The 16,582-nt window shown below is 42.4% G+C and overlaps 1 protein-coding gene across 2 annotated transcripts; it reads right to left on the reverse strand.

The window, feature by feature from the left end:
• Positions 1-602: 602 nt before the first annotated feature.
• On the reverse strand, positions 603-15,665 carry mocs1 (molybdenum cofactor synthesis 1). Of its 2 annotated transcripts, none has more exons than XM_030785806.1 (11): positions 15,360-15,665; positions 13,682-13,814; positions 12,937-13,104; positions 11,663-11,827; positions 9,687-9,748; positions 8,905-9,016; positions 8,532-8,644; positions 8,076-8,186; positions 7,844-7,964; positions 4,852-4,899; positions 603-4,675 (listed from the first exon to the last, which is right to left on the reverse strand). In XM_030785806.1, exons 1-11 carry the CDS (start codon positions 15,585-15,587, stop codon positions 3,660-3,662), a joined length of 2,277 nt encoding a protein of 758 aa, XP_030641666.1. In that variant the 5' UTR covers positions 15,588-15,665; the 3' UTR covers positions 603-3,659. The 2 variants fall into 2 exon arrangements, with proteins under 2 accessions (XP_030641666.1, XP_030641667.1); XM_030785807.1 differs by having other exon boundaries at positions 4,585-4,675; positions 4,837-4,899.
• Between the last annotated feature and the right edge of the window lie 917 nt (positions 15,666-16,582).

Below are 16,582 nucleotides of genomic sequence, written 5' to 3' on the forward strand. Positions count from 1 at the left end.
TATTTGCCTTATTAAGTTTGCTATTTTTTGTATGTATACACAGCATTACAACAAATTGTTATATGAAAAGTATAAATATGAAAAACCCATACTGTGGTCCTCGTATGTCAGATGGTTTTCAGACACGTATGAGAATGAGAAACCTTTTCTTTTCATTTAGATCTTTGTTTCTTTTTTTCCCCGCCAAGTGTCATTTTGTAGGGATAAAATAAACCCGTTACCCTGACAGTTTGTGTTTGTAATTTTTCACTACTGCAAATCACCAAGTCTTCGACTGTGGAGAAAATAGGCACAAAAACTTTTATTGATCATGTGTTACAAAAATAGCATTAATCAGTTACAAATTGTGTTGTGACTGGAATTTCTTTGGCAAACACAGCTGCTGCAGCACTTGTTCAAAGCTTACCACTGCCCCCTAATGTTGAGAATGATGAATACACTGGGGTAGCCCTGTTGCTGCCAAATATCACATTATAAACAGGAAAAGACCATGTTGACCATGCAAGTCAGACACATAGCTGAATATGAATGTGATGATTAGGAACATTATTCACAGCCTTAATTTAAATGCACAGAAAAAACACTGCGTGAAATAAATGATGCAAGGTCGGCAGTATATTTTAATTATCAAACAAGTTAAAACATTCTACCAAAAATAACATGTTTTGTTTGCTTTTCAAAACAGTGACAACTATTAAATACAAGTTTTGAATGGCCTGTATATTCTCCCCATGCATATGGAAAATCACAATGGTGATGCTACGGATTCATTTTCTATAGGCTCCAGACTTTTTGGATACTTTGTGGACTGAATGCCCTTTTTCAACTTCATGTTTTTCCCCTCCAGCTCAACCTCAGGTTGGCTGACTTTGAGATATGCTTACAGTCACTAAGCTGCTGAAAAATCCACTGGGAGCCAAGTCTCAGGTTCCAATCATATGACACAAGGTGTTGATGGTAGACTTCATGGTTTCTTTGTCCTCACTAGAGCCTCTGACCTTTAGTTGTCAAACAACCTGAACATCAAAAGGTCCACTGTAACGTATTCAAATTTCACAGACACTAGTTTCTTTTCATAATAATTGACATTTGTGATGACCAACGTCACTCCCAGAGGGTGTATTTAGTACACTTCTCATTTAACAAAGGTATATTTCCTGTCTTTACCAGAGGTGTCAATACAATTGGAGGGACTGAATAAACAAAAACTAGAAGAGAAAATATTTGGAGGTTCACTTGCACAGCTGTGATCAGGTATGGATCTCTCATCACATGGGAAGAGAGTGGTGCATGTGAGCAGAGTTTGACACGGGATCACAGGAGGGCAGGAAGCCACAGAGAGTGCTTACACTACACACACAGTACACTGGAGGGAATAGCACAGGGGCAAGGAAACATGATCCTCCAAGTAGATGACCTACATCTCGCCTAGACAGAATGTCCTGTTAGCTCATGTTGTATCTGCTCCATACAGGGGCAAAGCTAAATAGTGTTTTCTTACATAAGCTTATGTTTTTTTCATTAAAATGGTATAAACTTTAGCCCTAGAAGGTATGGAGATTCAAATCACTGACTACTCAATATATCTATTCGACATTGTCCTAGAGTTCATGGCCAACATAAAGTCAAACTGAGAGCTATAATCAAAATAATGAGCTGTGGAGAGCACTACACCATGACACTGTCTGCCTCCAGTCTCCAAATACTGATGGGTCGGTAGATAAAAAGAAGCAGTGTGTTTGGAGATATACACTGGACGTGGACTGAACCAGATTTTATTTGAAGACGGCTTGATTAAATAATTCACACTTTTAGAATTTCATATTTTATACAATTTATCTAATAAAACTGATTCAACTACTCAGTTAAAGCTCTGTCCTTTCAAGGAGTGGGTTCCACAGCTGAAAAAACTGAATGTCTGTGATCCTGGTCATTCAATCACATGCATTATCTGAACATGCTGTTGTCAGGTTGTCACTGCGAGTCCAGAGTGAAAAGCACTTCAGTCTGTATTAAGACCATGTAATGTAAGATTCACTTTTAAGTTCATTTTGCTTTACTAAAAATGCAAGTCAAAAAATACTGTTACTAACGATTTGAAACTGCAGGGGATTTAGAGCTTCAAGTGCTAAATGTGTGATTTTAATGTCTTGTTAATGAGGTGATTATTAAAAGTATATAAACACATACAAAATGATTAGTAAAGTGGTCATACTACTTTAAAACTCTCTTGGCTCCTTAACGAGTCACTAGTGTTTCCTTCATTCTGGTCAAGTATTAAAAATGCTACTGCTCAAGGTGAAAAGAAAATGATTGTCAAATCTTAGAAAACAATGTCTCATTCTATCTAAATCCAACGCACATCAGTCCTGTAGCACACAGTGCACTCTTCAGCGTCACACACATTAGTCATCGACATAATACCTCTGTCCTTTCTGTGACAGAAACTACAAAATTCGCTTTAAGGAAAACCACTGAAGAGTGTGCATAAAGATATGCAGCATATGTCCAGTTCACTAAGACTTCAGTTCTGTAAACTCAGTGCATCAGGGCTGGCATTCACAATCACCAGGGGAACACTCCACACAGACAGTGCCCAGCCATGACTGCACAGCCTAAAAAGCAACCCCGTCGTGCTTGGGGCAATAACACAACCACAATGGCAGAAAAACTACAGACAAGGACCACTAAACTGGCTGTCTGTGAAAACTGTTTCATGATGTCTCCTCAGAATTACTCAGATCTGATTAAGAAAGCTGTACATTTTATCACCAAGTTGCCCAGAGACAGCCTTGGGAGTGGTGGACATTCTCTTTTTGCAGGGAGAAAAACATAAAACTATACCTCAAAGCTGCCTTTTCACATTTTGCCCCTTTAAAGTCTGTGTGAACACTGTGATTGCAATCATTTCTTTCCATGTCTTCTTTCAAATACCTCTACTGATTAATTCATGTTTCATTTCTTGGTCTTCTAACTGCAGAAACAGCAAATATGTAACCTATTCTTAGTGAGGTGATGAGCTAGTTTGAACAGACAAGTGTCCGTTTTACTTTGCTCTCTAGGAATCCAAATAAAAACAATTAAACTGCCATGTTCTATCATTCTCAATGATGAGAACAACCCTTCAGCCTTCTGAAGAAATGAATAAAGAAAGATGTTAAGTTCTTAATAAATCAAAAACAAGAAAGTTCGGGTTGAAGAGCAAGCTAACAAATGCTAAACCTTCCCTGGGAAGAGAAACTGTTGAAAGAAGACATGGACTAGGCCTCTAACTGCTTAGGCATTTCAGTCCAGAGATTCCACTTGGAATTTTTTTTTCCCGCCGAACACACACAATCCAGTGTAAACAATTATACACCCGTTTACCTTGAAGAGCACACTCTAAGCATTACAACACCACCAAGACTTTATCTGTAAAACTTACAGAGGAAACGTTTTCTGAATGCGTCACATGGATGGGTAAAAAAAGTTGTGGGAAAAAAAGGCTCCTACACTAGTGTAGTTTTTCTGTCATTAATGCTTATTTGAAAAGCAGCTTCATCATGGTGGACTTTAAAAGCTAAAATTAAAAGTGCTTCTGTGTATTTGTCATTTTTTTTTCACAGACTGACCCCTACATTATGATTTGACATGAAGGATGAGCTTGGCTGTTTTGTGCATCAGGGGACATGTTTAAAGTCCCCTCTCTGTCCTCCCGTCTTACTCATCAACCTGACGTCACTAATGACAATATCACGGCTGACGGCTTTGCACATATCGTACACCGTCAGTGCAGCAACTGCCGCTGCCGTCAAGGCCTCCATCTCTACCCCTGTGCGGCCCGTGGTTTGGCAAGTTGCCGTGACGACAGCAGCGTGTTCCTCCTCTGAGAGTTGCACTGTGACAGCCACGTGGTCCAGAGGCAGGGGGTGGCACAGAGGGATGAGGGACGACGTCTGTTTGGCACCCATGATGCCTGCTAGCTGTGCTACTGACAAAACGTCCCCCTTGGCAAGCTGGTTGGCACGCACGAGGCCGAAAGCTTTGGGGCCGAGGAGGACCGAGGCTCGAGCCGTTGCCGTGCGACGGGTCACTGCTTTACTACTCACATTGACCATGGAGGCTTTGCCTTGTGCGTCTGTGTGCGTAAGACTTTCTGATGTCTCATTTTTACTGGCAGCTTGATCATCTAAAAGGGGTGTGTTGGACTTTTGAGGACTGTTGTCATCGGTGTGTCTGTGGTGTGCTCGCACGGCATGCAGCACTGGGAGACGCCGTGTGAGAGATTCAAGTAGAGTGGTAAAAAAGACGGTCCTCACTGGCGGAGACTGGCCAAGACCAGAGCCGCGAAGAGAGGTTGGCCTGAGACGGTCCAGCAGACTATGATTGCAGGTTTGACTGTGCGTATTTATGCGTGTTTTAGCGCTCACTGATTCAGTGTTTTGATTCGTTGTCAGGCTACAGAGGTCAGTGAACTGATAAGTGCTTCTGTGACAGAGTGGAGGACTAAGTGAGGAGTCCTTACGGATGGGAGGGGAAAAGTAAACTGCCTCCTCTTCTGTTTTTGTAGCACTAGTGCTTTCTGAAATGTTCTGAATGGCCTGAGCTAGGAGGGGTGGAACTTTGAGGTGGGCGAAAGAGGAGGGATCCCTCTGACTGCCTCCAGGCATGGGGAAGAGCCTGAAGCTCACAGCACCTGAGAGAGTACACAAAGACAAAAAAACTTCAACAATCACCTAAAACCCTACAATATGACGACAGACACTGGGGGTAGTTTAATCTGATAGCAACCAGTTCACACCAATAGTCAAAAGAGAAAATATGAAGAGAAAAACGGGACAGAGGTACAGTACGTACAGCTGAGTCACCCACCAATGAGGATCATCGGTCTGTTTTTCATCTGTGATATGCTGAACATGCCTGAGAGGTAGAAAGAGAGGAAGAGGGGAGAAAGGGAAAGAAAAAAAGAGAAAGAGAGAGAAAGAGAAAGAGATCAATTTATTTTACTTTGCCGCTGTCAATGACAAGCAAAAAAAGAAAAAAGTAAAAAGCATGGTTCACGGTGTGCTGTAGAGACAATTCTATTAATTTTTGCCTGGGCAAAGAGCTACCATGCTGTGAAGTTAACATTAAAAAGCATTACGTAAATGGACCAAAACAGGTATCTCTGGTCATTAGGAACACAAGGAAGAGGATTAGAGGAAGATAGATGGTTTATGCAGGAGAAGAGAAGGGTGTAGTCAGTCACTGTTGGGACCAAAGAGTGAGGAAGAGTGAGGTCTAAAAACACTCTATACCTGGTCACTATTCATTAAGTATCCAGTATATTCTAAGCCATAACTCAGTGTCTTATATTCTAACCAACAGTTCTGAGAGTTCTCAGCTTAGTGTGTGTAACATTCCAACCCCTGTGTCCCTGTGTTTCATGTGTGTAACATGCCAACCCCTGACTCTGTCCCTGCGTTTAGTGTGTGCAACATTCCAACCCCTGACTCTGTCCCTGCGTTTAGTGTGTGCAACATTCCAACCCCTGACTGTGTCCCTGTGTTTAGTGTGTGCAACATTCCAACCCCTGACTCTGTCCCTGTGTTTAGTGTGTGCAACATGCCAACCCCTGACTCTGTCCCTGCGTTTAGTGTGTGCAACATTCCAACCCCTGACTCTGTCCCTGCGTTTAGTGTGTGCAACATTCCAACCCCTGACTCCGTCCCTGTGTTTAGTGTGTGCAACATTCCAACCCCTGACTCTGTCCCTGCGTTTAGTGTGTGCAACATTCCAACCCCAGACTCTGTCCCTGTGTTTAGTGTGTGCAACATTCCAACCCCTGACTCTGTCCCTGCGTTTAGTGTGTGTAACATGCCAACCCCTGACTCTGTCCCTGTGTTTAGTGTGTGTAACATTCCAACCCCTGACTCTGTCCCTGTGTTTAGTGTGTGCAACATTCCAACCCCTGACTCTGTCCCTGCGTTTAGTGTGTGCAACATTCCAACCCCTGACTCTGTCCCTGTGTTTAGTGTGTGCAACATGCCAACCCCTGACTCTGTCCCTGCGTTTAGTGTGTGCAACATTCCAACCCCTGACTCTGTCCCTGCGTTTAGTGTGTGCAACATTCCAACCCCTGACTCTGTCCCTGCGTTTAGTGTGTGTAACATGCCAACCCCAGACTTTGTCCCTGTGTTTAGTGTGTGCAATATTCCAACCCCTGACTCTGTCCCTGCGTTTAGTGTGTGCAACATTCCAACCCCTGACTCTGTCCCTGCGTTTAGTGTGTGCAACATGCCAACCCCTGACTCTGTCCCTGCGTTTAGTGTGTGCAACATTCCAACCCCTGACTCTGTCCCTGCGTTTAGTGTGTGCAACATTCCAACCCCTGACTCTGTCCCTGCGTTTAGTGTGTGCAACATGCCAACCCCTGACTCTGTCCCTGCGTTTAGTGTGTGCAACATTCCAACCCCTGACTCTGTCCCTGCGTTTAGTGTGTGCAACATTCCAACCCCAGACTCTGTCCCTGTGTTTAGTGTGTGCAACATTCCAACCCCTGACTCTGTCCCTGCGTTTAGTGTGTGCAACATTCCAACCCCTGACTCTGTCCCTGCGTTTAGTGTGTGCAACATTCCAACCCCTGACTCTGTCCCTGCGTTTAGTGTGTGCAACATTCCAACCCCTGACTCTGTCCCTGTGTTTAGTGTGTGCAACATTCCAACCCCTGACTCTGTCCCTGTGTTTAGTGTGTGCAACATTCCAACCCCTGACTCTGTCCCTGTGTTTAGTGTGTGCAACATTCCAACCCCTGACTCTGTCCCTGCGTTTAGTGTGTGCAACATTCCAACCCCAGACTCTGTCCCTGTGTTTAGTGTGTGCAACATTCCAACCCCTGACTCTGTCCCTGCGTTTAGTGTGTGTAACATGCCAACCCCAGACTTTGTCCCTGTGTTTAGTGTGTGCAACATTCCAACCCCTGACTCTGTCCCTGCGTTTAGTGTGTGCAACATTCCAACCCCTGACTCTGTCCCTGCGTTTAGTGTGTGCAACATTCCAACCCCTGACTCTGTCCCTGCGTTTAGTGTGTGCAACATGCCAACCCCTGACTCTGTCCCTGTGTTTAGTGTGTGCAACATTCCAACCCCTGACTCTGTCCCTGTGTTTAGTGTGTGCAACATTCCAACCCCTGACTCTGTCCCTGCGTTTAGTGTGTGCAACATTCCAACCCCTGACTCTGTCCCTGCGTTTAGTGTGCAACATTCCAACCCCTGACTCTGTCCCTGTGTTTAGTGTGTGCAACATTCCAACCCCTGACTCTGTCCCTGTGTTTAGTGTGTGCAACATTCCAACCCCTGACTCTGTCCCTGTGTTTAGTGTGTGTAACATTCCAACCCCTGACTCTGTCCCTGTGTTTAGTGTGTGCAACATTCCAACCCCTGACTCTGTCCCTGTGTTTAGTGTGTGCAACATTCCAACCCCTGACTCTGTCCCTGCGTTTAGTGTGTGTAACATGCCAACCCCAGACTTTGTCCCTGTGTTTAGTGTGTGTAACATTCCAACCCCTGACTCTGTCCCTGCGTTTAGTGTGTGTAACATTCTATCCCTCGACTATGCCTCTGTATTCAGTTTGTGTTATATTTGAGCCCATATGTCCGCCTCTGTATTCAGTGTGCATTATATTCTAACCAATGACTTTGTATTTAGCACATATTATATTCTAATCCACCTCTCAGTGGTCAGTGTGTGTTATATCTCTGTCTATGTGTTGAGTGTGTTATATATACTGGTCCCAGATTTTATCTGTGTTCACCGTGTTTTATATAGTAACTCACAGCTTTGTGTTTAGAGTGTGATGTCTCTGTGTTCAGAGTGTGGTGTCTACCTGCGTGCTGTTTTTTCTTCCTGCCCACCGCAGCACCAATAATCTCCAGCAGCTCCTCATCAGATGCCCCAGAACGCAAACAGTCTCTCAGTGATACCTCAGAGTTCCCAAACAGACACACCTACAGCAAGCACACACCACACAAACACAGAAGAGTTATCAGTGACACAGATACAACATACAGCGTACAACGCTTGCTGTCAGAGAGGTGTGTCAGGAGTCAATGACGTACTTTGAGACTGCCATCTGCAGTAATGCGAAGGCGGTTACATGAGCTGCAAAAGTTGTCTGACATGGAGGTAATAAAGCCGATATGACCTTGAAAACCTGGCACCTTAAACGTCTGTGAGGAAACACAAGCCCATTTGGGGGGGTTACAGCCATCAGTGATTCAGAGCACATCAACATTACAGCTTTATGTAAATTCAGAAGTTAGGGTACATATTTTAGCAGCTAACTCAATTCAGCTAGAGAGCAGACCTCACCTAAGAGACTCCACAGCGGAGGTGAAACTACTTCCAGCTGTCAAAACAGCCAGGCTCATGGGACAAACAGGGTATTACAAATTATCTAAACCTCTCTGAAAAATGTATGACTCATTCTTCTGGGATTGTTTGAGGGGTTCACACCTTCAAGCATTTATCAGGCTAATAATTTATTGATAGAAAACGTCTGGATGCTGACTGACCTTGGCCGTGTCTGCATACCCTCCAGGTACAGACTCCAGATCAGGCCACTGCTGCCTGATACGATCCAGCATCTCCTGGTAGCTCACCATCTTCTTGAAATTCCATTTATTGCCTTTAAGGGGAGAATTTGAATGAAACACATTTTTACTAAATGACATGCCATGTATTAGATCGCGGTTTCGAGGGTAAATTGAAGAGAAAGATAAAGGCTAAAGGACTTCAAATTTGGGGGAAAGATGTTGTAATTTTGCATTTCTGCATGTGATTCAGGATCTGCCATCCTGTTTTGTTCAATGGATATGTTCTTCTTCTAGCCTAGCATATTCACCTATACACAGTTTTGTGGTATAATAAAGCAAATAACTGACTTACCGTCAAAGGGCATGTATTCAATAAAACGCACTTCCAGAGGCTTCTTCTCTGTTAGAGCCACAAAGTCCAACAGTTCATCCTCATTTAGCCCTCTCATGACCACACAGTTCACCTGTCAGGACAGTGGAAGACACTCAAGATATACAAGATGTACAACAAGATATATTATTATAGGTTTTCAATTTCAGATAAAGCCTTTCAGATGTGTGCATATGGGCACTTCTGCACACACACACTCACACTGGCACACACCTATGCGAGCACAAAAACACAGGTACATGCACACACCCTGTTATGTTAGGGGGGGAAACATGTGGGTAAATGAACGTAAATGGAATCACTGGAAATAAATGGAGGTGCAAAACCAGCCATATTCAGGGGAAAACATCTAAATATATATATATATATATATATATATATATAAACACACACACACACACACACATATACATATATATATATATATATATATATATATATATATATATATATACATACTCTTCAAAGTACCAGAGTTAAAACCACATCCCTTCATTGTTTAATATTCTGATATCTCATACTCTGAACCTTGTTGTTTAACATTCTGACGGTACAGAAGATTACAAAGGAAATGAAAAGAAGAAACTGAGCCCTGGCTGGATATGACAATAAAATCATATGAATGATTATAGCACAGCCATGCATATGATAAAGAACCATATCAAATAGAGCTGCACCCAAAACTGTCTCAATAAGAGGTCGACTGCAGTTTTTTCACCATGAAAAAGTGCATGTGCGCTTACCTTGACAGGGTTGTAGCCCATCTCAATGGCCTTTTCAATGCCCTCCATTACCTTATGGAACCCTACAACAGGAGGGAGAAGAAACATAAGCCATGTAACATATTTAGGCATAACTACGGTATTTAGGTCTGCTGACACCCACGCATGCAAACAGAAAAATTCTCCAGATGTGAGAAAGCATCTTAGAGTGTTTACCAGTCAGCTGAGAAACACTGCCACTATGAGAATGCTCCACAGATGGAACTGATATTAACATTTATTTTCATTCAATTCTTGTCTTCTATCCAAACACTAGGCACCTTCTAATGCACAACGGTGTTAGTGCTGGGATCCAGGATCAGATATAGACTCCCACAGAAGTGATTATGGGCAAAGGAGATCAGAGATCAGACTGCGTTCTACTATTTCACAGGGCACATCTGAGACTGGTTCAACTCCACTGAACAGCTTCTGGGGTTAGCCCTACCAGTGAGGGCCCGTGTGAGATTCTCATTAAAGCACTTGGGAAAACAGTATAGGTCAAACTGAGCCAAAGTTGCGCTAATTGGCATCAAGAGGGAACTGCTGTTGTTTTAAACTCTGGTTTGTAGGTCAGTCTTACTTTAGGCCAAGAGAGAAAGTTCAGCTCTGAGGAGGGACTATAATCAGGGTTGGGGAAGCTATTCTGAACATAGAGTCACCAATTGGTTCAAGAAGTTATGCTAGAGTACTACTCTCAACCCTTTAGACATTTACAACCTAAGTTTTATTGAAAAAAATATTTCACTACATCAAAGCCTCCTGGAGAAAGAAGATCAAGTTATATCTTCATCTACAATGTCATGAAGTACAGAGATAAGAAACATAAATGTGAGAACAGATCACTTGGAGTCAAATACCGTGTTAACTATTAAATGAAAAAAGTATAATAATTAAATATATATGTGTGTATGTGTGTGTGTGTGTGTGTGTCTGTGTACATATACATATATATATATATATATATATATATATATATATATATATAAAACTTTGATAGGACTGCATTATTTATACAGTCCTTACAAGTTCCACAGTATTCACCATCGAATGACGTGTGAAAGGTGTGGAAAAGATCTGTTTTAATATTTCAGATTGAGGATGCAGCTCTTTAAAAGAGTGAAGCAGTCATGTGAATCATTTAGGACAGTCAAGGCTAGGGGGCAGAAGTCCAGTGCAACAAATGAAGAAAGTGCAGCTGAGATCAACAGGAACAAAACCACTGCCAGAGACATGAGCCCAAAGAAGACTTACAGAAACTGTTACAAAATTCCCACCGTACTGGATCTCCACAATAATTAGTGGGAAGAGAAACAAAAAAGAAACAGAAACAGAAGGACTGTCAACTAAATTCTAACTTTCTCTTTAAATTTAAAATAAAGTGGGTAGTCTGAGCTTCACAACATGGAAAAGGTAATTAAATATTGAAGGCTCTCTGATGATTTGTGTTTTATTACACTAACACCAAGCCACTGAAAAAAATTAACAACATTATGCATTACCATTTCTCATTTCAAATTATTACGGAAGCCGTTTGTTAACATAAAATTATCATGTAGTGATCAGGGACCAAATCCCCTACCCAAAGCATGGCAGCTCTTTGCCCATGTGAACATGACCAAGACACTTACACTCCATGGCTGCTTCAGAGGCATGCGACAGCCGCCCTAAATACTATAAACCGTAAGTCAGTCTGAGTAAAATTCTAACATGATTATGGTCTTTTCTGTGCACTTCCCAGTGATGGTCAGTAAATCTGACCTGTCGGTGGGACTTTCCTGCTTCCTGTTGCTTCCACTCATATGCCAACTCCACCATCTGTCTCCACTACCTATAGCCTTCCATGCATCTCTACCTAACCCGTCACATCTACGGCTCAATACATGTTCCTTCAGTCTGGGTTTAGTCAATATCACACACCAGCTTTTTCCAAAGAGATTCCTTACACATGGACCCACCTTTCCGTCTAACTATAAATTCAAATTTGGCAGGGACTAAGGAATCCAGACTGATGTTGAGCAGGTCCACACCAGCCTCCTTCAGACCAGGGAGCAATCTGGCCAGGTTCATGCCATTCGTCGTCACGGCAATGGTTTTAAGACCCTCCAACTTCCTCATTTCACCTACACACAGAAAAATAAAATGATCATGATGAAATCCAGTTTGCAAATCCAAACTGATGCTGAAATCTCTACAGTACTGCTATATTAGCACGTTTAGCAAATTAGCAGTAGTGGTCTGTTTATCAACTAGGTATATCCAAGCCCTTTCAAACATTAATTTCCAGTGGCATTCATTTCTTCTTTTGAATGGAAAACTTTGAACTTTTAAGGCTTTAGAGCTCTCTAAGCCTAAATGCTGTACTTGTCATGCTGGGGCCAAAAACATGGGAAACATATAATCCTTTAGGTTCGGTCCTGTGATCTATGAGTGCCCAAAACCCCAGGCTGAAGATTTCTGACATGATAGCTTCACTGCTGATCAGCACATGAGGACTTATGGGTTGCAGCCTGAGTGTCACAGCTGTCCAACTGGAACATTGACTTTATCTACACTTCACTCATTTTCCTCTTTCACAGGCTGCCTGACTAGTCTTCTCTCTTGTCCCCTTCACATCTACTGGTAAAACTGGACTCAAATTATACTAACCAATATCCTTTCTGACATCCTAGTCTACTGGAACAATATCGTTTATACTCAGTCTTCAATCTGACACAGCTCTGGAGGAGAGGGATTCATCTTTCTCTGTTTTTGAGCATGTGTGAAAAGAGACATTTCCATCTGAAAAATTGCTAAAAGTTCCAACAGAAGACAAAGATAATATAATATAAGTTACTGGGTCAGTCTAAAAGTCCAGCTGACAGATTAAAGACTGTTTCTTTTATGCTAACTAAGAAAACTGTAGTTAGAAGAGAGAAGAGTTTTCCTTGGGTTTGTGTGTGACATAGTTAGGAGAAGGAAAAGAGAGAGGGGTCAGGAGCGTGGTAGGAATTAATTGGCTCCTCCTGAGAACACATAAAACTTTTCATACTGCTCTAACACTGTCACTAAGAACTGAGAGGGAACACATGATGAGAGATATTTGGTAGCGACATTTCACGCTATCACATTCTAAAGCCCGTAACTGATGACTTGCATCAGCACAGATGTGACCCTCATCCCCACCCTCTCTATTGGCCCCACCTCCTCGTACCCTCACCCCACCCTCTCTGTTGGCACCACCTCCTCGTACCGATAATATGCAAGACATCTGGTCGAATTAGGGGTTCTCCTCCAGTAAGACGAATCTTATCGACCCCTTCTTGCACAAACAGTCTGGCCAGAGTCAACACCTCCTCAGTGGATAAGAGCTGGGCTCTGGGTGTCAGCTTCACTCCCTCCTCAGGCATGCAGTACTGACCTGACACAAAATGTAAATAGATTATTCTCAGTTGCTTTATTTGCTGGGTTTCTCCCCCAAACACACAGTAATATGAACATGAGCAGTAATGCACAGGATGATGCTGTCAAGATAGAGAAAGAGAATTAACCAGCCATTGACTTGTTCCTGACTACACCAAAAGCCTCAATTCTACAGTAAGCAGAGTGAAGTTAAAACATTAACTATTTTTACACAATGAAACCTCACTGCATGAACCTGTTATTCACTGTCTAATTCAATCAATCGTGCCATCTGTTCTCCTCCTACTGGGCCAAAGATGACAATAATGGGGTCACATCAAAGAGCAAACTGACTGTGGAGGCATGTGACTGACTGTGGAGACCAGCGTTGCACCAAATGAACCAAAATGGAGGCAAGAAATCACAGAGTGCTTGTAATAAGCACTGATGGTACAGACTTCATTTTCTAAGCTTTACTCATACAAAAATTACTTCACTGTTTTTTAACACTTATCCATGGTATATACAACCTATTGACAGGAGGGCACAACTGTCTTGCCAAATACAGAGAAAACAGTACTAGGAAAGAAACTCACAGCGTAGGTTGCACTTCTCTGTGAGGGAGATACGCAGGTAGTTATGCCTTCGGCCAAAACTGTCTGTCAGGAACGCAGAGAACGGCAACACATCCTTCAAAATCCGCCTTCGACTCCTTGGGATGGCTAGCTCCTGCATGCATGGAAAGAGGTAAACAGTGAAGATGCAAGATGAATGTAGAATATCTGCAAACACCTCAGAGTACCATTTCTTTATTCTGACAGGAATACAAATAAACTTCAGTGGGACTGGTGGTGTGTTCAGAGACAAAAATATTTTATTCTCTCAATTGCACTACAACAGTTTCCATCAATAAATACAGTCTGACTACCTACAGCCTACTCTGAAGTCACTGAGTACAGATATTACATGTGTATGTGTAACAAGACATGATCACAACTGACAGGTCAGGCAAGGGGTACCAAAACACGATCTTCCAGTCGGATCTTACAATATTAGTCATAACACATTAGTGATCTGAAATGTTATTCCTTTTGTGAAACCAATCACAGAGACAACACTGCTATGGAACCGAGACTGTAATTTACCACAATCCAAAACCAGCTACCAGCAACTGCATTTATAAGAACACTTCTCAAAACTAAAGCACCGAATTGTAACTGATATTGTTGACAAAAGAATGACAGGCCCGCTAAACCATCGATGAAGAGCAATTTAGAAGATGAATCCAGCTTCTCTTCAAATCTTTGGAGGATGGTGTCTCCCTTCTGAGCCCAGGTTCACACTAATTAGGCTAAGGGAGCTCTTCACAGATACTGGTGCAATAGGCTTACAGCCTACACATCTCATGACACAGCAGCTTTGTAACAACGCAACATCTAATACTATCAAAGTGTCATTCATTTCCAGCATTGTCATACCCAGTGTGCCAGTTCTCATACATTCACAATCAAGTGACCTTTCCTCCAGTACCTCTAACACAGTACATTGTAATTAATGGGTCATGAAAGTCAGACAGCACACTGAAGCAATGGATATTCCCAACTTAGCAAATACAGAGGAGTTACTCCCAGTAATCCCCTAAGAACTCTGGACAACGCATACTCAAAAGCAAGTTGGTCTACCCTTACAAGCAAAAGAGACTCTTCCACCTGATTCGGATCCCTTTTACTTCTTTGCACATGCACATGAACCTTTGCACGCTGTTGAAAGTTGTGCAATTTGTTATACAAAGCACAACACTTCTCAGACATGTGTAAAGCGTATATCTACAATTCGTATGAATTTCAGTTCAACATCTAACCTGCAAGTGTCCAGTTAGTAAGGTTAAAACACACATGCTATTTCAGAGTTCTCAGAATGTGACAACTGACGCTATCAGCAATGCTGAGTTTTAGGATGACGTTGTATTTGTCCCATAATAACATGACAAGAAAAGAGCAATGCTGCCGCTAATAGTATTTCCAAGTTGGGACTGCTTATGGGAGCTTCTCGTGCTGGTGGGGAAAATCTTAATTTTTTTGTTTGTTTGTTTTGTTTTGTTTTTGCTACTATACAACTTACTGTACTTGCCGTTCTTACCGTGTACCTAACGTAACCTCTATGCCTTTCCTTAATGTTTAAAAGTTGAGAGAACAGGTAAGAGGGCAAATTAACGATCGCTTCCGGTTACGGAGCAAACCCAGCTGGTGCGGTACCAATTCCTTGCAGTCTTACCTGCTCTTTCGATGTATTTTCTGCGACGTGGGTGTAGGGTGAAGTATTCGAGTCGCCCAAAGACAACAGTTCAACTTTATTTTCCTCCTGCGTAGCACCCGAATAAAACCGCGGCACCCTCCATACCTTGCCTCGGCTTGACAGCTGCACTATGCGCACTGTTGGGGCCTCTAAACCTGCGTGTCTACCAAGGATTAGGCGACAGCACATAGTGCTTCGAAAAGCCATTGCACACAAATTTCAGGCACCTTAATGGGGGTTATGTTGGTGGAAGCGAAGACTCTTAAACTTAAAGACAGCCGTGAACTCTTGCCATTGCTTCCAGCGTGAAATTAGAGGAGGAGTGGATTTTTTTAGCCAATCAGGCAGAACTAATCCAACTGATGTCTGGGTAGTGTAGTTTTAGTACTGTTGTTCCTCAGAACTTACTTACGAATGTACGGTTTTAATGCTAAATCCCCCAAATCTCCCAGTTTACCAATTATACAGTAAACACTAATTACCTTTTATTAAGCCGTAATATCATGTGTGATGGTGGTCTCACGAGATTTGTGTTTGTGTAGTTTGCAGACTTGTGATGATCGTTTGTCTTACTGTCTTACGGGCGCATTCAATATCCAATATGTGTGTTGGTCTCAAAAGTGTGTGTGTGTGTGTGTGTGTGTGTGTGTGAGTGAGTGAGTGAGCGAGTGTGTGTGTGTCTGGGTGCTGAGTCACTCTTCAGCTTTATACAAATAATTGCAGTAACAGCAATACAGGAGGCCAGTAATTACTTCGTTGTCCGAGGGTACAGGTTAGATAACTCTGTGTTGGTTTGTAGTTAATGATTCTTCAGTGCATAGAGATGACATCGTTCTTTGAATGGGATAATTTTTGTGGAATTTGGAATGTGAACTCAAATGGCATCATTTTCCCACTGTTGCACATGATGGTAAAAAGACATGTTCTCCTCAGCTTGTCTGGATCTTTTTATTGCATAGGTGTTGTGATAGGAAAAGGTCCAGTACTTACAAAAGTAACCAATCACAGCTCAGCTTTTGTTCTAACCTCACTCAGCACCTCATTGCCCAGAGCCAATGAGAAAGAAGAGGGAAAAAATAATAAAAACATCTGATAAGGAGCAACAAGGACTGTCCTTTGTAATCATTGATGAATGTGGAGATCCTAGCAAGAAACTCATACTAAATACAGATTTTCCACGGGGTTTTTTGTTTTTGGTTTTT

Source organism: Chanos chanos, chromosome 10, assembly GCF_902362185.1.
Source record: "Chanos chanos chromosome 10, fChaCha1.1, whole genome shotgun sequence".
Taxonomy (NCBI): domain Eukaryota; kingdom Metazoa; phylum Chordata; class Actinopteri; order Gonorynchiformes; family Chanidae; genus Chanos; species Chanos chanos.